General features: G+C 38.9%; 1 protein-coding gene across 1 annotated transcript; it reads right to left on the minus strand.

The window, feature by feature from the left end:
* Window positions 1–2,465: 2,465 nt before the first annotated feature.
* On the minus strand, window positions 2,466–26,174 carry mgat4a (alpha-1,3-mannosyl-glycoprotein 4-beta-N-acetylglucosaminyltransferase A). The gene is made up of 16 exons (XM_058391915.1): window positions 26,013–26,174; window positions 25,165–25,470; window positions 18,123–18,290; window positions 16,623–16,763; window positions 12,204–12,337; window positions 11,727–11,773; window positions 9,716–9,829; window positions 9,033–9,108; window positions 7,717–7,831; window positions 7,474–7,604; window positions 6,317–6,424; window positions 5,811–6,004; window positions 4,393–4,471; window positions 3,898–3,958; window positions 3,705–3,817; window positions 2,466–3,514 (listed from the first exon to the last, which is right to left on the minus strand). Exons 2-16 carry the CDS (start codon window positions 25,256–25,258, stop codon window positions 3,488–3,490), a joined length of 1,602 nt encoding a protein of 533 aa, XP_058247898.1. The 5' UTR covers window positions 25,259–25,470; window positions 26,013–26,174; the 3' UTR covers window positions 2,466–3,487.
* Between the last annotated feature and the right edge of the window lie 42 nt (window positions 26,175–26,216).

Raw genomic sequence — 26,216 nt, forward strand, 5'->3', positions numbered from 1 at the left:
CCCGCAGAGCGCCTCATTTGTTGCTACAGTCGTTAACAACTGAGTAGTAGATGGTTTTTAATCTTTTTTGCATATAAACTTATGTCCCCAAATGTACTGTAACATTAGTTTAATGCCCACACTAGAGTTTTATATTCACTCATCATCCCACACACTGCGCCCTTGTGCCCTGTGAATGCGCCATTACCATTCTCATCCACTGAGTTGGAAAGGATGGAGAACACACACACACACACACACACACACATTTTTGTCTCATATTAACCTCAAGTAATAACAGGAACCGATTTTAAACGTGTTGCTTAGTGGTGATCATGATTGCCCCGCACCCCTAGGTTTTGGGGGGTTTGATTTCTGCCTTTGATTGTGTGGAGTTTCCATGTTCTTCCAGTGCTTCAGGGCTTTCCAACATGTTTTGTAGGCTGATTGTCATCTCTAATTATTCACAATGTGTGAATGTGCCATGTGAAAGGTCATCCCCGTCCAGGATGAAAATGGATGGATGGATGTCTGTATAAAAATGTATGAAACGCCTACTGCATGGTGTACTTTAATAATTACAATAATTGTTGACAAACTGACATGGTACAACCATGGTGAGATGGAACTGTAGGTCCAGTGATGATGCATCACAAGCCAACTTGCAATGAAATGACCAAACAAGATTGCACACATTTAACTTCTGACCACAAGATGGCTCAAATTCACCACTATGGGATTTCATCGTAAACGTACTGCATGCATGTTGGGGCACACATGGGTTTCTTCAGGTCATGTAATACTCTGTGATAAATAAAATAATTTAAAAAAATAAATAAATAAAACACAACATGGTTCATTGACACTGTTTTCTCAGAGGTTTAAAAGCATCTGAAATGCATGTCCATAAATAAAAAAAAATCACAAGAATTACTAATCCAGAGAGGTACGGAAGTTACCACAGAAAACTTAAATTATGTCAGGTTTAATTTATTTCTGTAATCTCCATTTAAATCAATTTCAGCTTGAAACGATGCACATATGAAGGCACATGAAAAGCTGGGATGCACCAGACAAGGGGAATCTTTTTCTTTTTCTTCCATCCCAAAGAGGGGAGGTTAAAATTTTAGACTAATTGGCAGATATTATTCAGCCTCCTGAGAATTGAATCCTCATTCTATACAAAAGCAACTATGTACAAGAATTCTGACATTAAGACAAAACAGCAGTAACCCTAAAGTGTCTGGTCAGATGTCATTGCTATGGCATGCTATGGTACCTTCAGTCAAATTTGTTCTCAAACACAAACTGGGCAGTATTTCAAACACGGCACATTCTCCGAGTTAGACCGTTACATGTGCTCATTTTGGAGTGTATGTTTCCAGAGCCAAGCAGGATCACGTTTAAAAAAAAAACATGTAAAGTAATATATACATACAGACACATTTCCAGCACATTTCACCTGTTCAATCTACCCAAAGCAGATGATATGTGAGTGAAAGTGATATGCTTGACACACTTAGAGGTTATATGATTTCATTGGTGCAGAACAGTAAATGACAGCTCAAATCATATTCCTACAAGTCTAAAAGATATATACAATCAAATGAGATGAGAGCACTTGGGACACACACACACACACACACACACACACACACACACTCTTCAGCAAAAAGTCAAAAACCAGAGTTCAACAGACTGAACGATTTCCAGACGATCTGCTTAAATGCACATAAATATTGTGCTACTACTCTCTCTATATTAAACCCTTAGCCAGTGTTCATACACAACAAAGGATTAACATAGACTCAATTGTTCCACCAATCATAATTCTATGGTTTTTGTATTTCCCTGCTCAAAACAGACAAGATGGCAGTGAACCAAAATGGACAAGAAAACAGTAACAACAAATATTTGATAGTCATTGTAGCATATGGACTATGTACAGGACTGTGTGCTAAGCACAGACAAGCGGGTAACAAAACCTCTAGTCCTTTCGAATCCTCCATAAATCTAAACTTTGTTCTATTGCAGTTCTCCAAAAATCTGTGACGGATAAGCAGCCATCATTATACATTGACTAGGTGCTGAATAATAATAATAATAAAAAAAAATACAGGATTCGAGGACTGTACTGGGAACCTTCTTGCCAGAGTTACTCCTGTACAAAAACAAGGTACAAGGTTTCTGACAGAAAGCCTTCCCATTCTACACAATAAGGCACAACGTGGGGGAGTGGGGACCTGCACCCATTACAACTATATAGAGGAAAAAACTGACATGACCCCAATTCCTCACCTTCAATTATTTTTTAAAGCGCATTTATATTTATTTTTATATATTTATTTTTATATATATATATATATATATATATATATATATATATATATATATATATATATATATATATATATATAGATATATATATATATATATATATATATATATATATATATATATATATATATATATATATATATATAGTATTATTTATTATATACACACATCAAATATTTACCAAAGTTATTTACGTTGTCTGCATCATAAACATTTCACAGCATAAAAAATAATTTAAAAAAAACCCTCTCTTGTACAAATTAAACATTTATTTCAAATAAGTTAAATCACCTTTATAGTTCGTCAAAATAAGTGTGTCCCTTCCTATGAAAGGCATACGCTGATTGGTTTAATATTAAAGGACATTACTGGGGGGAAAAGGGTAGGCAGAGCTTCCTGCTGTACAGGAGACCTGCACTGTGTGTTCTGTTCTTTACAAATTCCTTTCAAAAGCATTTTGGCAAAGTAGTCATTGTTTCTTGAACATAACAAAATGAGTTTAAACGGAGTGCCATATCCCTGTACTGCTAAACTCAAGTAAGCAACACCTTTATCCACTTTCTAACTAAAAAAACCCCCCAGAAAATATAATTTTTCCTGATAATCTTGTGTAAAGTATACACCAACATCTAAAAAAATGAAAGCAAAACAAAATACAGGTTTGCCTTGTTTCACTGATCGTGAATGGCATGTCCATGAGGAGTGACTACATGTAATATTTCTCCTTCAGTGGGAAGAAGAATGACAGCCAACATTCTTACAAACACCAACTTTATATTAGATAAATTCTTCAAGGCTCGAGCTTCAGTGTCTAATTTTGTTCCTTCAAAAAGCATCTTTTGTACAGTAGTATTCACACTGATGAGCAGAAAACACGAAGGAAATGTCTTGATGAAAATGAAATCGTTAAAAGAAAAAGCATGATGAGCCTAAAGTAAAAAAAAAAAAAAGAAAAAGAATATTTAAAAAAAAAAAAACAAAAAAAAAAGGAGAAATATGAATCGAGTAACACAAAGAGATGAAGAGAGAGTAAGCCAGCAATCCTTAAAGTGACACTCTGATTGGTAGCGTCCATGCGCTGCAATGATGTCACTGTGTTAAAATCCCGGCAAGGGCCTTTACAGCACAGCTTGGCCTCATGGGAGCAGGAATGGTGAAGGCCTACACACAACTATCCAGCAAGTCTCTTTATGTGAATCTGAGAAGAGAAAATACAAATACGATACACGGCCATTAAGAACAACGTAAATGTCAGCAAATTCAGATACTCCAGAGAATGAAAAGGCATGTACTATCATGTAAAAGAAAAAGAAGTAGGGCTTTATGCAATGCTAGAGTGTGAACAGGTGACAAGATGCGACTGGTCAGATAGTGCTTGAGCGGCTAACCTCACTGATAATAGCCCACACCGCAGAGTCCTTCAGGACCGTGAGACGCAAAGCAGCCACAGGGTTAAGGGCGGGGTCCATTTTACCCTCAGCCACTCCATTCTCAAACTCCCCTACAGAGATTTAAAGGGATGAAGAGTGAATATTAGGAAAACAAAAGCTTAAACATTAAAACAATTAAACGGTAACATACCGACTCTGTAAAAATGGTCATCTGTGTGTTTGTACTTCTCTTTGGTCTTCAGTTCTGTATCCTGAAAGAAAAAAACCCAAGCACTTAGAATCCATAAGACTGTTGACAAATAAAGATTAAAAAAGCTAATATTAGTATTCTGGACTGTTAAAGCATGAATATCAACATGCTTATATGCTGCTGCATATGAATACAACTTTTGTATACAGGAAGCTCACAGCAGTACCAAACCTTTAATAACTTCAAAGGCTCACTAAGCCCTAATTCCCAGCAGGCCTGTGGGCTCCAGCCTCATTAATAGAGCAGCACAACTTGCTGCTGGCTAAAATTAGCACACAGTGCCAGCCTAGAGTACAGAGAGAACTACGGATCACATGCGAATTTGGAACTAGTGACGGAGCTCAAACTGCAAGTCAGGAGTGACGGAACATCATGACAATGTCATTGCTGAATATAGTTAAGAAGCTTCTTTCTGCATCTTAAGAAGTGTCTCACCGAGAAGGGCAGGATTTCAATTGTGGTGTTCTCGATTTTATCCCCTGGGTGCTCTTGATTTCCACTGCGGAACAAGAACCTGTCAATCAAACGTTAACTGATGATGAATATTCATAGACAAAGCCATAGATATTCTTGTACATGTTTACTTGTATATAGTTACGCATAAGTAAAACCAAATAAGATGCTTAAGTTTTAGTTTTCCTGCATTTGGATTTACTAGGTGAAAAACCTTTTCACAAGTATCAACACCATAAAACAAGGATTACAATGGGAAGAAGTATTACAGTCCAGCAAAATATGTTTAATGGACAGTGGATTCTGACAGGATTAGCACTTTGGTGAAGTTTCTCATGAAAAATTTATAATGCAAGTCTTTAGTGTCCTATCTGGCATCATGCTTAAATGACTTGGTCCCAGCATTTAAGGAATATAACAGCTAAGGGAATATGTTTTGTCCCAAAATAAAGATTTATTTCACATAATTTCTTTTTCAGGCACAGATCCCATACCGACTGCCATTTATTTTTGTTGTATGCATTTAATGTTGGTCTCAGATCTGTGAAAGGTATAGAGTCTCTTACTGGTCTCTGTAGATATTGCTTCTTTGGCAACACTGTCACCTTGCTCATTATTAGAGATTCCCGAGTGTCCAGAATACAATTTGATTAAAATCTTCACAGTGGTCAGTTTTTAATTTATTCCAATTCTTTAAGACATGCTTTTGAGTCAGTTATTATTTAAAAAAAAAAAAAAAACCCTGTTGTGAAGAAATCTCAATGAACGTCAGTGCCAATAACAGAGCACTTGTCTCTGCAGTGAACACTGAACTTCGGTCAGGGATGCATATACCCTGCCTCAGATGATTTGTTGCAAAAGCTGATGCCACTTGATTTCCAGATTTAGAACACAACCAAATGTAACTTCTACAAAACGTAATTGCTATCATTTAGACTGCAGGTGTGTCCGAGTCCCTCTGATGTACTAGAGACATGCTACAATAATTTACATAATTTCATGTTCTTTATCATTTTCTCTCTCTCTCTGTCAGAAAGCATCTCTTTTCCACCCTTTACTTCCTCTAAACTTTACTCAGACCTTTTCACTTTCTGTCTGTCTCATTGTCAGTGTTTCGAGGCTGTGGGAGGCATGTTCTTATTTTAGCAAATTATCATTATCGGAGTCTGTTTCCCGATGAGGACAGTGCATGTCTCTGCCTGTGTGCACTAGCTGTCTTTATTAGTTTTCTCATAGCAAGTGTGAAAAGCCTACACAAAGCATATGCGGGGACTGGACAAGTGTGGTCTCTGACTCAGAGTGAACAGAACAAATGAAACCAGAAGCACGTCAGAGCCGCATGTTAGGCTGCTGGCAAAGATCCTACTTTAAAGCTAAACAGAGAGCGAGACACCAATTACCGTTCTATGCTGACTGGGCGGTCAAACTTAAAGAGCACGTAGTCTCCTGCCATAGGGGTAATGGCCCAGAAGAAATCCTCTCCCATGTAGGTTTTCTCCAGCGTGTGGCCCTGATACACCTTTAAAGAGGTGGACACTTCTGCTGGTGGATTAACATGGATCTTATGCAGAAGAGGCTTCAGGAAGTCTTTATCCTGAAACAGAATAGCAGAGAGATTGCCAAAGTTGTAGTGGCAGCTGCAACACCATTTTGTGACTAAACCTCATAAAAAGGGAGATGTAGTATTCCCCAACACATTTCCGATTAGTAAAGGCTCTCACAGATGCAGATTTTGCCCTTGATACTCTGTCAGCAGGACAAAGAATCACTGCATGGCTAGACTAAACAGTCTAAGACTTAGTGTCCAATGACACCATGTTAAAATAATTGTACACAAGATGAAAGTGACAAGTATATAATTTCATTCTGCCTTTTTAATTCTTACTGTTCTCTGTGTATGTGTTACCGTGAGTTTCTGGATTTTCCCTGCAAGTGAAGAGTGCAGGCCCACATGCTGGAATAAAGATGGTCTGAAGCGAATCCGCAGACTGGACTTCTGTCTCTCACAGTGTTTCTACAAAAAAAAAAGTGACAAATATGTACAATTCACTAGGAAATACATGTTTAGCAGCTATTCATCCTCAAGCTATTTAGCAAGGTAAACAATATCAAGCCCAAGTTCTGAAATATATGTGAATGGAATAAAGAGAAGAAGGTTGTTGGTGAGGGAGGGGATATGACAAAGATTAGCGAGAAGACTACGACTACTGCATTCACAGTTACGCTCAGTCTCTTATCACCTGCATCACCCTGACCGTAACACCTAGTCTACCAACTACCACAACTCTCTGCCTCACCTCCACACACTTAGCTCACTCAGACCTTCCGATCAAGCTCAACTCTCGGGTTATTTGTATTGTTGACTGCATCTATAATTTACCACAAGTTAAATCCAGTCAGCAGTTGTTATAAACAGTGCGATGCCACATACGGAAACAATGCTGATTTTAATTACTTTTATCGGTCACTTCTGGGGTTCTGGTGCTTGCAATCTTTCTTGACTGGACATTGTTGCTAAATGCACGTCATGCAATTTTTTTCTGAATGGAAAATGTGCCTTTTCAATGGGACAAAAAATGCTTGGACGGTTGTCAATATAGTATAAAGTATCACTTAAATGTGGGAAACACTGGAACATAACTGCTGTAATGTACTGTTGCTGTACTGCACAATTACCCTAAACATAAAAATTCACATTGGCTGAAGGGAGACAGTAATGCCATCCCTCATCATCCATCCAGACAGCAGGGCCAATTTTACTCTCTTGGACTCGCTGTCACAAATAGCTATGGTATTAACAGAAATAGTGTAAGAACATACATAGTGGAAAAAGATGAGTGTGATAGGGGTGTGATACACAGAATAATTCAAGCTAGGGATTGAGAGTCTGAAATAATAAAGGAAGGTAAAGGTCAGAGTGGCATTCTTTCACATACTCTTCTAGGTGTGAAAAACCTTTGCTGGTAGCCCTTTCTGATGCACAGCACTCGGGAGTACAAAAATAAGTGATGATTTGGATTACAAAAGAATTAAAAAAAAAAAACCCCGTGAGGACGGACTTACAGCATCTTTCTCAGGGTTGCAAACTTTCACCCAGAGAATGTGGTCCAACAGCCAGTCGATTGGCTTCTCCTTGTAGAACATAAATATGAACTCTACTATAAGATTCAGATCAGGAGCCTGGAACATCTTACCTATGAGAGAGTGTGCATGTAACAATCAATTAAATGTTTTGCCAATAAACACAGAAACTCTGAAATTCACTGACTGTGACACAGTTAAGACATATTAATGACATGGTCATACCAATGAAACCTAGCTGGGAGAACTCCAGGATCATCCAGTCTTCAGAAGCCAGCTGCATGGCAAAGTTCTTCATAGTGGCAAAGTAGTTGGGCTTTGCAACGATATCATCTTCTAACTGGGAGTTAAAAAGCCAAGTGAGCATGAGTTGCGAATTAAGAAAGCCTTTATCTAGCTGGACTAATTGTATCTGGGGAGGTTCTATAATTTTACCAACTACTACATTCATGATTTTAGGTCCCTTTTAATCCACAGTGTTTGGCATTTGTTAGAATTCCAGAAGCATCCATAGTGGCTGTGTTGTCATATGCCTTGGCATGTGTTTACATCTGGAACATCAATAATTTCTACATTACAAATGTTCCTCATTTTGTATGTATCTGCCAGTTAGATCACTCCAAAATCATAGTACAGAACCTCACCAGGTGAACTAATCCAGCTAATCCAGAATAAGCTTTAAATCTGCAATTAAAAAGCTGTCTTTCTCTTGAATATGCACACACAAAAAAAAAGGATCTAAGATCATCATCATCATCATCATCATCATCTCTCTCACACAAATATAAACTATATAGAGCCTAACATGCCCTAAGGTATAGACAAGGCATTAAAGTGATACCTTTCCCCACTCGTAAGACAGCATGGCATGGGAGGAGAGGACAGAGAAATGGAGACACTAAACAGATTAACTATTGTAACAAATAAGACACAAAATTAAAAATAATTAAGGTCTGGAAAGTTCGAAAGATAATGAAAATAGAAATGTGAAGAAGGATGAGACAAGTGGAAAGAGTAAATGAGAAGGATTAGGGGGTTTGTGTAGGGACAAGACAAGAGCTGCCACATTGATGGAAGTACAAGTGAAGCCTTTTTTATTATTATTATTATTATTATTATTATTACTACAACAAAAGCACACAGACTCCACATACAAGAAAAACAAAAAAAACACATCAGCACCTTCAATATGATGGGGAAATTAATATTTTAAGTAACTACTACAGTGAGAGCAGGTTACCACAGCAACCTTAAGGCAAAGACAGATCTTTTTTGAAGGACATCACAGCATGAGCACTGCTGTTTATGTAATTCTGCACAATATATGTCGAAGAAATTACATTTTATTTTAATATCCGTTTGTTTAGAAACAATAAACAGACATTTTAAATATTACAAGAGAATAAGTTATGCTCTTAAAAAAATGTAAAAGTGAGATGATTTTTTCCGTTAAAGGTGTTACTAAAGATAAATGAAAGTTTCTGAAGTGTAGTTACAAAACCATACCAATGCTTAAGCTCTTCATTCAATGCTGCTGTTACCTGGACATAATAAACTCCTCTGCTGACTGCATACATCATGAGGAATGAATAGTCCAAGTTCTGCTTTGTTCGCCATCTGTGAAAAGTACACAACAACTTAAATATATGGTCTGGCTGATATTGTCAGTGATTATTTTAAGCAGCTAAAAATCCTGATAACCAATATCATTAGCTGATAGGGTCAAAATATAAGACGACGACAGGATTCTTAATTAAAACAGCAATCCAAGAGAAAGTGAGTTCTCCGTCTGCTTGTCTAGCCTATACAGGTTGCAGCAGTTGGAGCTAGGTGTATATAAATACATGTTCTTTTTGTGTTTCTAAACTCAAATCATAAAAAGCACACACGAAAGAGTGCAACCAAGCAACATATGCATCAGAGGTTTTTGCTTGTGGAATTCTCAAGTGAAAAAATATGCAGACGATCACAGAGAGACGAGGATAGAGGAAGAGACACAATAAGGTAGAGACTGAAATGAGTCTGTGATGCTCATTAAAAACCGACAGTATGTAGATGTGAAACAAAACTGAAAATAAAACTAAAAAAAAAAAAAATGAAAAACAAGCAACAACCTTGTGTAAGAATCTGTTGCATGAGAAACCACAACACCACCAGCTGAGCCACAGAGTAACTCTTATGACTGGTAGGAAACATTGTGCTGCTGAAGAGGTGCTGCACTCACTTCACTCTCTCTTTGGAGTCCCCAAATGTCTCTTTGAGGTTGTTGAGGTCTGGATAGTAACTGGCAGGGGGGGAGATGACCTCCAACAGCCCTGAATTCAGCTCTGTAGAAAATCTGAGAAAAGACTACGAATGAAACTGTGGTATGTGAAATTATGAGCATTTAAATATTCCTATTGCTTGGAAAAAAATTGCAGTCAAGCACTCTGAAATGGTTTAGTAGTCAAACATTGGTTTAGGCATAAACAACTAAAGTTAGTACACGCATAAAGACAAAAGTTAAAATCTGTTTTAAAATCAAATCATGTTTCATAGCAAGTAGACATACAGTGAGGGAAAAAATTATTTGATCCCCTGCTGATTTTGTACGTTTGCCCACTGACAAAGAAATGATCAGTCTGTAATTTTAATGGTAGGTGTATTTGAACAGTGAGAGGCAGAATAACAACAAGAAAAAATCCAGAAAAACGCATTACAGAAAAGCTCTACATTGATTTGCATTTTAATAAGTGAAATAAGTATTTGATCCCCTATCAATCAGAAAGATTTCTGGCTCCCAGGTGTCTTTTATACAGGTAAGGAGCTGAGATTACAGTAGGATCTCAGCTTGTTAACTGTATGAAAGACACCTGTCCACAGAAGGAAGCAATCAATCAGATTCCAAACTCTCCATCATGGCCAAGACCAAAGAGCTGTCCATGGATGTCAGGGACAAGATTGTAGACCTACACAAGGCTGGAATGAGCTACAAGACCATCGCCGAGCAGCTTGGTGACAAGGTGACAACAGTTGGTGCGATTATTCCCAAGTGGAAGAAACACAAAAGGACTGTCAATCTTCCTCGGTCTGGGGCTCCATACAAGATCTCACCTCATGCAGTTTCAATGATCATGAGAACGGCGAGGAATCAGCCCAGAATTACACTGGAGGATTTTGTCAATGATCTCAAGGCAGCTGGGACCATAGTCGCCAAGAAAACAATTGGTAACACACTATGCTGTGAAAGACTGAAATCCAGTAGCGCCCGCAAGGTCCCCCTGCTAAAGAAAGCACAAGTACAGGCTCGTCTGAAGTTTGCCAGTGAACATCTGAATGATTCAGAGGAGAACTGGGTGAAAGTGTTGTGGTCAAATGAGACCAAAATCCAGCTCTTTGGCATCGACTCAACTCGCCGTGTTTGGAGGAGGAGGAATGCTGCCTATGACCCCAAGTACACCATCCCCAGGTGACAGGACAACCGCACCGCATCAAAGGGACGATGGACAGAGCCATGTACCGTTAAATCTTGGATGAGAACCTCCTTCCCTCAGCCAGGGCATTGAAAATGGGTCGTGGATGGATATTCCAGCCTGACAATGACCCAAAACACACAGCCAAGGCAACAAAGGAGTGGTTCAATAAGAAGCACATTACGGTCCTGTAGTGGCCTAGCCAGTCTCCAGACCTTAATCCCATAGAAAATCTGTGGAGGGAGCTGAAGGGTCAGCCACAAAACCTTAATGACTTGGAGAGGATCTACAAAGAGGAATGGGCCCAAATTCCTTGAGATGTGAGATGTGTGCAAACCTGGTGGCCAACTACAAGAAATGTCTGACGTCTGTGATTGCCAACAAGGGTTTGCCACCAAGTACTAAGTCATGTTTTGCAAAGGGGTCAAATATTTATTTCACTCAATAAAATGCAAATCAATGTAGAACTTTTTTGAAATGTGTTTTTGTGGATTTTTTTGTTGTTATTCTGTCTCACTGTTCAGATAAACCTACCATTAAAATTACAGACTGATCATTTCTTTGTCAGTGGGCAAACGTACAAAATCAGCAGGGGATCAAATAATTTTTTCCCCTCACTGTGTATGTAAAATATGACAGTGTCTCATTAGGTTTGCAATAGTGCATATACCTTGAACCTCATGGATAAAGGGAAAATTTCAGCATATAATTTAAATACTGAAGAATTTGCTGGGTTGTTTTAAGCAGACAGGAAGTACATCACTGAGAACTAAAATTACTCACTCTTTCTCAAGGCCCGAGACCACACTATGCACATGATTCATGTCCGTCTAAGGAAGGAAAGAGCAACAAAATGTATTTAGCTACCTCTCTAAAAATAGTAGTTAACTTTAATATAAAAGCTATTACTAACAGACAACATTACTGAAAAATAAACAATGGCCAAATTCTTGCCATGTATAACACAACATTCAAAACATGATAGATGATGGTGGTTGTGCTTGGGTGAGCAGGATACTAACTACCAATACTAACTACTCCAGGTTATCACAGGCAAATTTAAAAACACAGTTTTAATGTTTGGTCACATTCAAAGACACTTTTTGTTGATTAGAAAACAAAATAGATTAAAAAGAAAAAGATGAATTATGGACTAGGGTTAAGAATCCTAAGTACAAGTAACTTTTCAAGGCTCTATTTACACAATAAAAAACACAAAACAAAACAAAAGCACACACACCAAACAGAACACACACTCACCTCCCCTATGAAGACTATGATCACGCAGTCAAGCTTCTCTTCAGGCGTGAGTTTGTCGATGAGTGAATGTAAAGTCTCCGCCAGGTATGATTTCACTTGCCGCTTGACAGTAGGAATCCCCATTACCAAAGAAACTGCAGAACACAAGGTGTAAATAGGCTCTCTTTAAATACATAGAGGTTACTTTTTTTCTGGACACTACAAATTAAATATAACATTATATTCAATCAAGAATTACCAGTTAGCAAAATTTGTAACAGACAGAAATCTGAAGAAAAGAAATCGACAGTAAATCTGAAGATTGTAAACACATCTGAGGCACAAGCTTGTTCCTTGTTGTAAAATCAAGCAATGGATGCATGTCCACAAAAATACCTGTATGTCTATAAATATTTTAGACATTATGGTTTGTGCTCTCTCTACAAGCCACTGCTAGTTGTCTAAGCCACATTTTATTTATTATACTCCCTTCCCCTACATTCATCACATACTGCCTACACACTCATACACATGATCCACCCCCCTAATGGGCTTTTCTCAAATAAGCAGAATGGGCAGTGACCAGTGCGAGCTGACTGAGGCTGTACGCTTTAACGGCGCTGTTTCTTTCCTACCCCAGACTAATAAACACTAAAAACAAGGGTGCTATTAGGGAGCAGAGAGACAAGCCCCCAAGGTAAATGCATTACACTGACTATTATACAGTACTCCTCTGAAGATGGAGGGAGAGGAGAAAGAAGAAGTGAACAGAAGAACCACAGTGTAATGTATTTACAGCACACTGAGAAATGCTTGTGTTAGACCTTGGGCTGAAAAAACCCAAGGCAGAGTGTATGTGGAGGAGTATACGGAACTAATCACATGAAGCAGTCAACATAAAGAGCTTCACTTCTCCTACAGCCTTGCAGAGCCTTGGACTTGCGACCTAGCTGAATCACACACACCTACACACAAGGATAAACACAGCACCCTGTCCTTTTCCACTTAGTGTCTTGGGCCTTTCCAAATAAACGACCATTTCTGAAATCTAGAATAGATATTGTTTCAGAAAAAAAAAAAAAAAAAAAAAAATACATCCAATATACTGTGTACTCGCACCTTGGTGTTGTGGTAACTGAAAAATGTAAATATATCAGATGCAAGAGACAGTTTTCGTTACAGAGTCTCAGCTAAGCCCCTGTCTGTTACTGTGTGTGTGCCTGAAGAGTGATATACTGACAAAAAGATCACCACACTTCATCATCTCCAACACAGGTAAACAAAAATATGCTCTCATTTCAGATCACCTCCTACTGCAGAGGCAGACACCAGACAGAAAAAAGGTAAAGTAGGTCGAGGATGAAAGGATCAGAACTTGTATGCAAGTTAGAAGATGGAGCAGGTGCCATGATATTGGCACAGTGATAGAAAATCTTGGTTTGGGGAATAAGTTGCTGATGTGGCTGTCTCTGGAAACATTAGTGATTGCCTTGCTGAGAACAGCGATTCCCCATGCCACTCTCTCACTCATCCTCCACCCGGGGAAAAGGTGTTCTAGGGGGTGGACAAGTGATGTCCCAATTTACATACCTAAATTTAGCTCCCCCACAGCTAGGATCTAGTACAGCACTGAGGAAGGTGGGAAGAAAACGCTCCGACTGTGGGCGAGAACGAAGAAAGTACACAATGGTACACTGAGGAGAAACCACATGCATTTTAAAGCAGCAGAGATGCTTTTCAAGTCTTCTTCATCTCCTCAGAAGAAAGGAATGAATAAAAGCTCATAGGTGTGGAATTGCCTTCAAAAATCTATTTCCTCTGCAGCATCCAGAGAAGGAAACCAGCCTTGGTAACCACACCAATGCTATTAACTTCCGTTCAACCTCTGCAAAATGAGTTTTATTACTTCTTTAATGATGATAACAGCCTACAGAATATGCTTTCTATTACAGCAAGAAATGTGTGAGGCCAATTAACATCACTAAAAAAAGCAGAGATGCTACAGTCCTGTCAGCTAGTCTTAATACTGAATATGTGCTGCAAGTGCCTATGAAGGCAAATAATAAACAGAAAAAAAAAAGTCAATAGCACAATTAAGCAAGCAATAACAGTGACAACACAAAGTAGATTTTTTTTTTTCTGGAAATAAAATGTTCCCTTTCATTTCTCCAAAGACTTTTGAGAAAAATCTGAAACATAGACCCAGGTCAACCAGCTATGAATCATGGTCATGTGACAAGCAAAGAAACCTTACATACTTAGTCTTTTAGAAGGGAACAAACTACTGATACCATGAAGCATAGTCAGGTGATGTTTAGCCATATTTCCTGCAAAGTTGGTATTTGTGTATTGCATGCAGTTTAGTGTTTTGGAATTCTATTAATACTTCCTTAACACCACCAGTACACCTGCCTTTTAGTTGTACATTGTGCAATTACTCAAACAGCCAATCGCATGTCGGCAATACAGTGCATAAAATCACGCGGATACAGGTCAAAAGCTGCACTTACTGGTCACATTAAAAATCATAATTGGGGAAAAATGTAATCTCAGTGACTGAGATTTTTGTTGGAAACAGACTGGAAAAAAAAGGGGAGGACTGCATGCCACCTGATTGGTCAGATAAGTTCATAAATAAGCATTAAGTGTTTCTATTAAAAAGCCCGGTGAATGTATTCAATCATTGAATTTTTTTTATAATAGATTCACTATACCTCATGTTCAGATGTTTTAGCAGATCTAATTCTAATTTACAACTGCAACCTGGCAAGCCACGCAGATTCCTTCATAACAGAACAAACGCTTGATAAGGAGGCTAACAAAGCCAAAATGGTTATAAATGGTGTTATAATCGGAATATAAACCCTGATTATGGGCTGAGGGAAACACTAATGCGGCTCAGTCTCTTAAAGAGATTTCACACCCTGGCATGTAGCCGTGCACCTGGCAGGTATGAGAGAGGGTGAATTAGACAGCACTTACATAACAATAACAATGTAAGTTGCACCTGCTATATATTTACAATGCCTGTGCTATTCAAATACTACCCCCACCCACACACACCCCCTTGTAAAACAAAACCAAAGACAGAGAGCAGAGAGATATGTACTGCACTGCACTACGCAACTAACAGCAGTAAATTCGCCTCCTGAGTACAGTCATGGAAACAGTAAACACGTTGTGATTCCACAGTTACAGCTTAATAGTATTGTATTTCTACAGCAGTCCATATCATTGTTTACCAGATGTGCAGCTCAATATGAGTAAATCCTAACAGGATAAACACTATCGATTATCAAATTCACAATGGCAATTTTTACATGTGAAACATGACTTTCTAAATTCTGGTATGTCTGGGTGTGTGCATGGAAACATGGCTTTGTCTCATGCTACAGTGAAACAATAGTGTGTTAGTGTTGAGTATAGTTGTAGAGAGTTAAACCAAACCAAAGTAGCTGAAGGAGGATTAAGGAGTCCCAGACAACATGAAGACTCTTGAAAACATTCACAAGATTCTGCGCCTTAAGCATAGACAGATGTGTCAAGTGCTAGAAACTGAATACTGTAAAGTGCCAACAGATAAAACTATCGTGCTTTCCAGTTGAAGAAGCCACTATCTTCATTCATTTTTATTGGTATTGTTTTGTACCATGTGCTAAACAGAGCATGCTGGCAGTGCCTTATAATCGCTAATGCAGCATTCTCTGGTGACCCCAAAGGTCAATATAGTGGCCAAGGAGTAAAATCCCCCCCACATATTCCAATCAGTTGTCCTACATTTCTGAAACATGATCCTTGACAAAGAATTTGCCACTGCTGAGCTGTGTGTACCTACACTTGTGCAACCATGTTTTCAACACTTTATTATTGTAAAAGTAAACAAAGAGAACAGAGGAAATGTGGAAAAAATTACAAATAATATCAAAGTAAAACAGATTTCTGTCCAGCCACATTTTATCATCAACGGCTTCTTTGGTCTTGAGAAAACTGAGTAGTTTGTGAAGAATATTCATAACTACAAAAAAATGTATGAGAAATGGGTTATGTGACTTGCATAGAAATAATGATTCTATTGTTGTCATTGTCCTGAAAATGTAAATATTGTACCCTTGCTTGCTCTACTTAGGGTTGCATAATGAGGTGCATTTTCATAATCATGATTCCTGGCTTCTTGAAATAATTAACATATGTGATATTGGTCACTGGTTAAAAGCAAAGTGAAGCTCCAGTGTGAAACCAAAGTATAACCACTTTAAAATGTGCATTATTTATAACACTGTCATGTTATTTGAATACCTCTTCAATAAATTAGTTTTGTTCTTAAATTGGCTGATTAAATCTGCCAAGTAATAGGCTTTCAATACTGATCTAATCTTGATTATTGTTTTAGCCATAAGTTAATATATAAAAAGTGCAATAGCATGGTGCTGGGGTTCTTACCTCCCGTGCGCCCTTGGCCCACCTGCACTGCAGGGTGCAGACCACCCTCATTGTTTAGCAGGTGAGGCAAGTGGTGGAAGATATTGGGCACTTGAAGAGGTTTCCTGTGTGCCAGGTCCTTCAGAAGTTTCTGGGTCTCATCTGTGGGGGGGGGAATTTTGAATAATTATTTAAACATATTTAATTTTAGAATAGTCACATTCATGAAAACAAAGACCTTTCTTGACTTTAAAAACAAAAGCAACACCAACAGTCACCATGACCCTGACCAGGCTAATGCAGTTACAGAAAATGAATAAATGAACGAATGATCAGACATCAACTCTATTCTGTTGTTATTTTCTTTCCAAACCTCAGCAGCACACTTATTATTGCAGACTTTTCTTCCTTAGTTTCATTATCTATATGGAGTACATATACTTTATACAGACACTGATTCCATTTTAAGACATTTCAGACATCCTCCTAAAACAATACTTAAGACAATTCTAGCCCCAACTCATTTACACTGTGCTTCACTGCCCAGAGGCCTATATAGGATACTGTGTGGAATAAAATCTGCAGTGAATCAACCTGAGTGTCTGCAAATATTTTCACTTTAATTTTATTCTTAAATCACAGAATGAGTCTTCATTAAAGTCTAAAAATTGAGCAACATGTGCATTAGTTTCTTCTTTTTATCAGCCTGGTTCATGCACAACTCTAATTTCTAATTTCTAATCTCTAATTTCTAATCTCTAAAGTATATCCATATACATTATATGGTCAAATGGCCATTAAACCCAAATGTGGTTCTTCCCCGAACTGTTGCCACAAAGTTAGAATTACACAAAATGTCTAGACTGCATGCTGTAGTTGTGCAATTTCCCTTTACTGGACCTAGCTGGCTCAAACACAAGTATGAGAACAAAGTAAGTTTAATGAAGACATAGTTTGCCATGGTCCTGCACAGATCCCTGACCTCAACTCCACTGAACACCTTTAGGATGAACTGGAACACCAACTGTGCACCAGTCCTCCTCATCCAACATCATTACCTGATCTCACTAAAGCTCTGGCAGCTGAATGAACACAAATCCCCACAGCGGAAAGCCTTTCCAGAAAAGTGGAGATTATTATAACAGCAAACTGGGGGGACAAACTTACTTTTAATTCCCATGGTTTTGGAATGGGATGTTCAAGAAGCACATGTGGGTATAATGATCAGATGCCCACAAACTTTAGCCCATATAGTATATGTATGTGCATTTTTGATAAAGCAAATACACCTACATTATGTGTAAAAACCTACTACTTTATCAATTTATTATAATGTTTTTTTATGTATGCTTATACCGTATTGCTGTAATCTAAGGTTTTCTTACTGGACTTGATTAAGTAAGCATAGTGAAGCCTTGTCTTTTAAGTTATGAATACTTGCCTTCTACTAGAGGTAAACAGGTTTTGAAGCACTCCGGTTAGTGCTCTGCCAAATGTCTAAATATAAATGCATGCATTTACCTGAGAAGTTGGTGAGGGCATCCTTGCTGCCATTGGTCTCTGCGATGGCACGTCGGAACTGTTCCAGGACGGTGTTCAGCTCAGAGGAGCGCTGCAGGGTTCGATGCTCGGCTGCACGCAGACGCTCACGCAGAGCATGAAACTCCCGCTGATATGCTACCAACTTCTCTACATGGCAAGAGAGAGAATAAAATGAAATTATCCTGCAGTAAGCACGGAAAAGACACAGGTAGCACATGGAATTTGTTACATTACAATAACAAGCAATAATAAGGATGCATTCACAGTAACAGAATGCCTCTGTCTCACTCCACCCTAAACCAATTATGAGTTTAGATTTGGTATAAAAACTGAACGCACCTCTTGTAAAAAGGGAAGTTTATCTCAAGTCCATTGAGTCAAAAGAGAGGACATGCTCAGGAATGTTGTGACTGATTATGATTATGGCATTACCTGTTTCACAAGTCACACAAAGTACACAATGAAGACAAAACAAATTACTGCAGGCCTAAGGCAGACAACTTGTTAACGGTAAATGATGGAAAAGAAATTGCGAGTGTTTACAACAGCTGCTCGCTCCCAAGAGGTCCTTATACCTAACCACAAGAGAAGAGAGGTGTTTTGATTCTCTCGGTCTCCCCATCTCTCATATATGCATGCACACACAAACATCACTGAAAGCGGTTTGAATTCAAATACCATAAATAGGGGCATGTTTTTCCAAGTATTTCCAAATAATCTGCAGGAACACATTTAAAAATGTCTGATCTGTAGGGTTTGTTTGGGTTTTTTTTGTTTTGCAACCTTACAAGGACAGCCTAAGATGTAAAACCAGTCATGCATGAAGGAGGACACACATTCCCCCTCAGGGACAAATGCCATGCTTTCTCTCTACTCTGCTGACAGTTATAAAACCAGAAGAAACATGTTATGAAGGCCAGCACCTCAAACGACCATCGTGCCAGCATGTGTGTTTTAAGGAAGATGTTTTCAATGTCTAAATAGCCTGTAGCTTTTAGAAAAACAGCACACTAGCTTCTGTACATCTTCATAATCTTGTTATTCCTTTCTGCTTCTCCATCACTGGCGGTGATGTTCCAGGGACCTGGGGAAAATCTCAGGTTTGGTCACTACACCAAGCAGACACCTGACAGTGTCCAGAGTTTGTGTTAATAGACTTTTTGTACAAAGAGTAAAGACATAATATACTTGAGATCAATACGTATTTCATATTTTGTTTGTAAAAAGAAGGTGCATTAAAGATGTTATTTTATCTGTATTTTTAAATATAATTCACTACCTAATAATAATAATAATAATAATAATAATAATAGCAACATTACATTGAATAAAGTCATATCATTAACATATGCTTCTTTTAGCCACGATAAAAAAAAGTCGAAGAAACAACAACAAAGCTAAAAAAGTATTCACAGTACAATATCTATGGTATTGTAAATGGAAGATAAACATTAAAAATCAGATTACTATCAGTCTGAACCATCATGACAAGTCTAATCTGGCACATTAAGTAAGAAAGATAGTCAGCAATAATAATTAGATCTAAAGTGAAAGGGGATGCTAAATAAAGTGGTTAGGGCAAGGGTGCTAAGGAGTGGAAACGGGACAAACAAAGACTCCCTGACGATAGTCCAGTTCTCAGGCCTAATATGGAGGAAGAATGTGAGAGTGGCAGGGAGTGCTGCTGTGAGCAATCTAGCTCAATTAAAGCATTTAGGAAAGATGAAGAGACTCTTTTTATTCTGGAACGAGGGCACAGGGGGAGAGAGGAAATTTAGCCATTGGTGTAAGCCATTCAACAAAGAGAAGGTCCTTGTTTAACTAGGTTATACCTTAATGAGCATCCCATAAACCTGACAAGTCTATCCCTCCTGTGATCTTACCAGAAACAACATGTAAAAACCCTTCTCCCGTACTTCTTCCCCTCCTCTCTCTCAACCTAACTGAACTGTGGGCAGATAATGTAAGAAGGTGGAGAAATATCTGCATGCACAAAGCAGCACAATGAGAGGGTTTCAGATTATAAGGAGTATATGAGCAAGTGAAATGGACACTTTTGTTTTGGTTGTGCATTATAGTGCTCACTAAACATCAATGAATACAAATCTGCTTGCATCCCTTCCGGCATTAAGCATTACGGTACTGTACTGTTTATTCTTAATAATGCAGAGATTGAAAAACAAGACAGAAACACATGTCCCAATGTAACCCAGTGACCAAACTTAAAACTCACTGTAGACTATACACTGTCCCTCACTTGCCTGTTGTCTAAAGGCATGCTTCTTATCTGCTTTTCTATTGGTAGGATAATGGTGCCTTTCATCAGCCTGCTATTTTAGGCCCATTGTGTGCACCAGTCACCCAGAGGAACGCTAAGTGCAAAAGAAATCCATCCGCAGAGGAAGAAGGGGTTCTTATTTACTGCTAGTTATGAGAGAACATAAGAGTGGGATCAGGTAACAGCACAGAAACTGATTTCATACAGGGAGTGTATCCACCAAGAAGCCTCTGCAAGGACGCTCCCATTTGACTGTGTAATGCTAACTCCAGAACTCAGAAGACTGTTACAGGATGCTGGAGTGATTGAATTTAGGCTGCAAGCTGCATCGAATGTTTCAACAGGTAATTAAACCAAAAGATGAGAAAGCTCACTATTTCTGTACTGAGCTTTTTTGAGGCTCATGCCAGTCAGCATGGGTTAAATGCTATACCTTTAACAGAGGGGAAATGGAAAAACTATTGAGAACCCTAATCATATAATCCATAAACAGCAGGCCAAAACTTTAGCAGTGTTTAATAGTTTACTTTATCAGGAGGTTAATATTTAGCAAACTTTCAGATGCAGAAGTTGTGTTCATTACTCTACTTAATATTATCTGTTACTTGCTGTTCCACCACATGCCTCATTCTCTACCAGAAAACAGGAAGTGCTTGTTTGTCTTTTGGCATAAAGAGTCACACATAGCACACAGCGTATCATGTTCACCTAAAGTCCTTGCTGAATCTCAACAAGGATAAACACATACACAAATACCCTGTGTGTTCAAGTAGGATGAAGTTCATTTTGGCTATTGAAGCTAATACTTACATTTATTCATGCAATCTACTTTTTCCATTTCATCCAACTATTCACAGTAGTCTTAGAAAACTCTTATTAAAACACTGCAATTAGTACATCTCTAAACACAACTCACACTGAGCACATTCCATCACACTACTTTTACAAAGTCGTGACACTGAAGTACACTCCAATTTTCAAAAAAAGCAGTGTGATCTCCAGATGATGGGGTGAAAGCTTTTTTGTAGCACCACTCAGAGCTCCCACACATTTAATATACACTACTAAATAGTACTGGTTAGAGCTAGATCGGTAGTTTTGATAGCAAGACCTAATGCTAGACTAAGGATAGTTTTCTGCTAATAAGGTAAAAAGATAACAGAAGAAAAAAAAAAAAAAAAAATGCTCCGATAGTGCTCATGCTGTGACCAAACTACACAAACCTTTTCCTGCACCATAGTACTTCAGCTGAAATTTTAAAAGGCTCCTGAAGTTAGCAACTCTGTTCCCCTACTACTGTGAAGTGCCACATAAGCATTGTCTTTAAATATCCATTTCCGACATTTGGACTCACTTCAAAGGCAAGGTTATTTCTTAAAACTGTACTGTGTACACCGACCAAACTATGATCTAGTTCATATTTCTGTCCACACAGGTCACTCAGGTGCTTGTTCAGACCCTTCACATTTCAAGGCAGGACTACTGCACCTCGATCCAGGCAGGTCTGCCTCTGAGCACCACTGGACCTCTGCAACTGATCCAAAATGCTGCTTGACTTGTTTTCAACCCACCTAGGTTTTACCACACCACTCCATTGCTATGCTCCCTCAGATTTAATACACTGACGTTTACCCCCAGGAACTTGAATGAACTTCTATTTAGATGTCTGAATAGTGAGCAACTGGCTGTCTCTATTCTGTATATATATTCTGTGTATTCTGACACCTTTCTATCAGAACCAGCATTAACTTTTTTTTTTAGCAATTTGATCAACAGTAGCTCGTCTGTTGGATCGGATCACACGGGTCAGCCTTCGTTCCCCACATACATCAATGAGCCTTGGCCGCCCATGACCCTGTCGCCGGTTCACCACTGTTCCTTCCTTGGACCACTTTTGATAGATACTGACCACTGCAGACCGGGAACACCCCACAAGAGCTGCAGTTTTGGACATCTTCTGATCCAGTCGTCTAGCCATCACCATTTGGCCCTTCATCAAACTCTCTCAAATCCTTACGCTTGCTCATTTTTCCTGCTTCTAACACATCAACTTTGAAGACAAACTGTTCACTTGCTGCCTAATATATCCCACCCACTAACAGGTGCCATGATGAGATAAATCAGTGTTATCCACTTCATCTCTCAGTGCTCATAATGTTATGCCTGATCAGTGTATATAAAGTATAAAGGTTTCACTATGAATTCAGACTTTTGGAGCACCCTGAATATTACCTGCCTAACAGTTTTCTGAACAAGTATCAGAGCATATTTATTAATAGAGACTTCAAAGCACATCTGTATGTCACTCTAGACAAGGGTATCTGCCAAATGGCAAAAAATGCAAATGTAAATTGAATTAAACTGCCCGCTAAAGATTTGAGAACACCATGCCCTTTTTGACTTTCTAGATTTTCAGTGACCCTGAACATTCTTCCAAAAATATCTGGAGAGCAAGCAGTACTATCTGTTCTGCGACAGCTGTTCCAGTCACCTGACCTTAAACCCTCTGAGGTGCTTTGGCAGGAATGTAACATCTAGGCAAGTGGCCCAAGCTGCTCCAGAAAACCTCTGGGAATTCCAGCAGGAAGCACATCAGGATGCGTACAAACAGTAGAACTGATAAAGACAGTTTAGTAAGAAAAACACTTGGGGTAACAGTAAACCTACAAATAATTACATGCGTAACACCGGATCTTTCATGTGGTAAAGTTTTTTTGCAAAAGTGTTTAGAAAGTTGCTTACAAGTTTTGCATACATCATACTGCGGTCCTCATAGTCATAGTTAATCTCAAGTCAGAGATTAACCAAACAACCACAGCTCCAGCCTTTTATATAGCATGTTATACTGCTCTCATAAATACAGGATATACTCCACACAGCTTGTCAAACTCAAAGTCCACCAGTACGCTGCAGAAATTATAAAGTATATATTATCCAGGGCGGAGGGAAAAAATGACCAACTAGTAACAACCAAGCATTAGACTTGGATGGTGGGTCTGTTTAAATAATTTTCTCAGTATGGATTTCGAGAGGGATCAAAGTAAACTGATAATACTGTAGATTCAAACTACATATTTAAATGATTATATTTTATGTGAGATCAATAGTCAAGCACTAGATACACTCTAACTATAGAATATTTGTGAAGGTTTCAAACAGCAGCATTACAGGCAGGAAAATACATAAGTTATGATATAATGGCTCCAGACATTTAGTGAGTAAACACGAGTGATGTGAATAATGGATAATAGAAGCTAGACGTCCATTGTACAACTCTTTTGCTATGTTTTTACAACAAGCCAGTCACTGTCATAATCAACCTAAATAGCTATTGAACGTGCAACAGTAGATTATCCGATAACACAACCAGCCTCGTTCAACATTGCAATTGTGCAAGAATCACCACAAACCAACTTTATAGTTAGGGTGGGCGATAAAGTATTGTTAAGGTGTAGGCTAGCAAGAGCTATGTACATTTGGGAAAGTAGCCAAGTAGCATATCAGAAGACAGGACAAACTCAAATCTTCACCCTTCACTTGAAAGCCCGCGAACAGTGCAGATCATATGAATTAAAAGAACAAAGAGAGCTAGACAAAATGAAGAGTACAGAAGTTTGGTTATACCATGATGAAGAATTTCAACCACAAGCCATGCTGAAAATAAATGCAATATAAAGAGAAGCTACAGCTGATCAATACAGTGTCAGAAAGTTCACACTGCTGATTGATCAACTAGAATGGCAAGAGTCATCTTACAAAACACAGACCTACCTACAACATCCAGCAGTCCAGAAATCAGAGGTCAGCGAGACAGTTACTTACGAAATTCTGTAGATAAGTTAAAGGACAAATACACCTTGAATGACTTCCTTATTAATCTTAATAACTGCCATACATAATATTCTGTATTCAGTAGCGTCCATTATTTATTTTGCAATTAAATTCCCGTCTTTGTTACATGTTGTCCGTGTTCACTCTGACTAATAGCTTTCAACCTTCCCCACAATGCTGTTTCACTATCTTCTGATAATGGCAGTGCATTGTAGCTCTAATTTCAGCTGTATCTTAGGGGACCAGTGCAGCAACACTTTAGTCGTTCTGTCTAGCTCTCTCAGCTCATCTCTACACTTTTCTGTTTTATTCTAATACAGCAATCAAAGCCATATCACTCATTAAATGAGCGATCACTAAATGTTTAAGCCGGGCCCGACATAACTCATTACCACAGCATCATATAGCTGCATTACATTCTGGATCTTTATTATTAAGAGAACATTACTGTCAAATGGTAAGTGAGCAAAAGGAGCCCTGGGCCTTCAACAGCAAAACCTGGTGGTTATCCCTTTCAACTTTGCTAGAGTCCAAGAGTTATGGGTCAGTGTGGCACATAACCCCTAACTTCTCAGAGGAATTACATAAATATACCACCAACTAAAAAAGCAGAGGCAAAAGTAATCACCCATCACACACTGTGTATACCAGAGAGCCTGGAGTCTTGCACAGGATGTCCAGGGTGTCCCCTCTAAGGGCAATTTAGAGAGGGTCAAACAGCCTAGAACGCATGTCTTTGGACTAGAAAAGAAAGACCTGAAGCAGAAACCCCAAGCTTAACACAATGCACGACACCATGACTTACCACCTCAGACGTCTCTAGACATATGTAATGTGGTTTAAGGTGGAGTTTCCTTTAAGCTAGTCAGTGTGCATGCTGATAGTTTGCGTTTAAACTCCTCGGTCACTCACCCTTTCCGTTCTGCCAGGCGGTGTACCAGGACAGACTGAGAAAAGAGGTGAAGAAGATGAGGACAGTGGCAACAGTTCCATTTCTGAGCCTCATCTCATTTCAGCGGCTGTCCGCGGCGGCCGTGGCTCCTCTCGCCTCCCGCGTTCACTCGGTCCTCTTCCTCCAGCCTTTTCCCGAGCTTCAGCGTCTCAAAAACCTGCCTTGACCGAGCCGAGCCATCATTACCCCGATGTGCGTAAAAGTCAGAAGCTAACCTATTACAGTAAATAGGACATGAGTCCAGTCGGCAGCTTCCTCTTCAACTTCTGGAACAAAAAAGAAACATGAAACGTGACCTAAGAAGTCAAGTTATGATCCAGTTATTAATGAAAAGCCTTGTGATCATTACAGTGGGGCAGAGATTGAGCGTTTAGCTCAGCGTTTAAAGAAAGCGACCAGGCTGATTTACCGGTTCTAGGACCAGACAGGCAGCTGGCGATGCTGTTTAGCTAATGAGCTAATGTTAGCTAACAGAGCTAGCCGTATCTCTACTTAGCCAGCTGTGGGACGTTCAGATCAATTGTGTGTTACAAGCTATAGACAAACAGCAATAAGGTTAGCTGGCTAAAGCTAACCCTCAAGTTAACGCACAGTATGCTGATACCGAGAGAAATTACATGCCGATTTAAAATGGCTAAAAAAAAAAAAAGTGCCTTTATTGAATCCCTGTAGAATGAATAGAGTCTGGTGCACGCGTTAACTTAGCCTTCCTGTCTCGAGCTCTACCTGTCGGAAAAGCCAAAATGTGTCAGACACAACAGGCGCGTTGGCTCACAAAAGCCCCAAAACACAAGTTTTTTATACTTACTCTTATATCCAGCAGAGGTTGAATGTGTATACTCGTTGCGTTGTAATAAAATCCCAGCGATCTAGGTGTTCTAGAAACGTATGTTCTTGTTGGTGTGTAAAAATCAAATAACAGGACCGCCGGACCGCAGCTCAAACATCTACTAATGGTGAGCTCTCAATCAACCTTCACCATAACCCCGCCCACCGGCAACAGCCATTAACC

The sequence above is a fragment of the Hemibagrus wyckioides genome, linkage group LG06, assembly GCF_019097595.1.
Source record: "Hemibagrus wyckioides isolate EC202008001 linkage group LG06, SWU_Hwy_1.0, whole genome shotgun sequence".
Taxonomy (NCBI): Eukaryota; Metazoa; Chordata; class Actinopteri; order Siluriformes; family Bagridae; genus Hemibagrus; species Hemibagrus wyckioides.

Coding starts and splice junctions, on each gene's coding strand:
- mgat4a (XM_058391915.1), bottom strand. CDS start 25,258: ATGAGGCTCAGAAATGGAACTGTTGCCACTGTCCTCATCTTCTTCACC. Junction 16,764..18,122: donor TGCCCTCACCAACTTCTCAG/GTAAATGCATGC, acceptor CCCCCCCCACAG/ATGAGACCCAGAAACTTCTG. Junction 9,830..11,726: donor GTCTCGGGCCTTGAGAAAGA/GTGAGTAATTTT, acceptor GTCTTTTCTCAG/ATTTTCTACAGAGCTGAATT.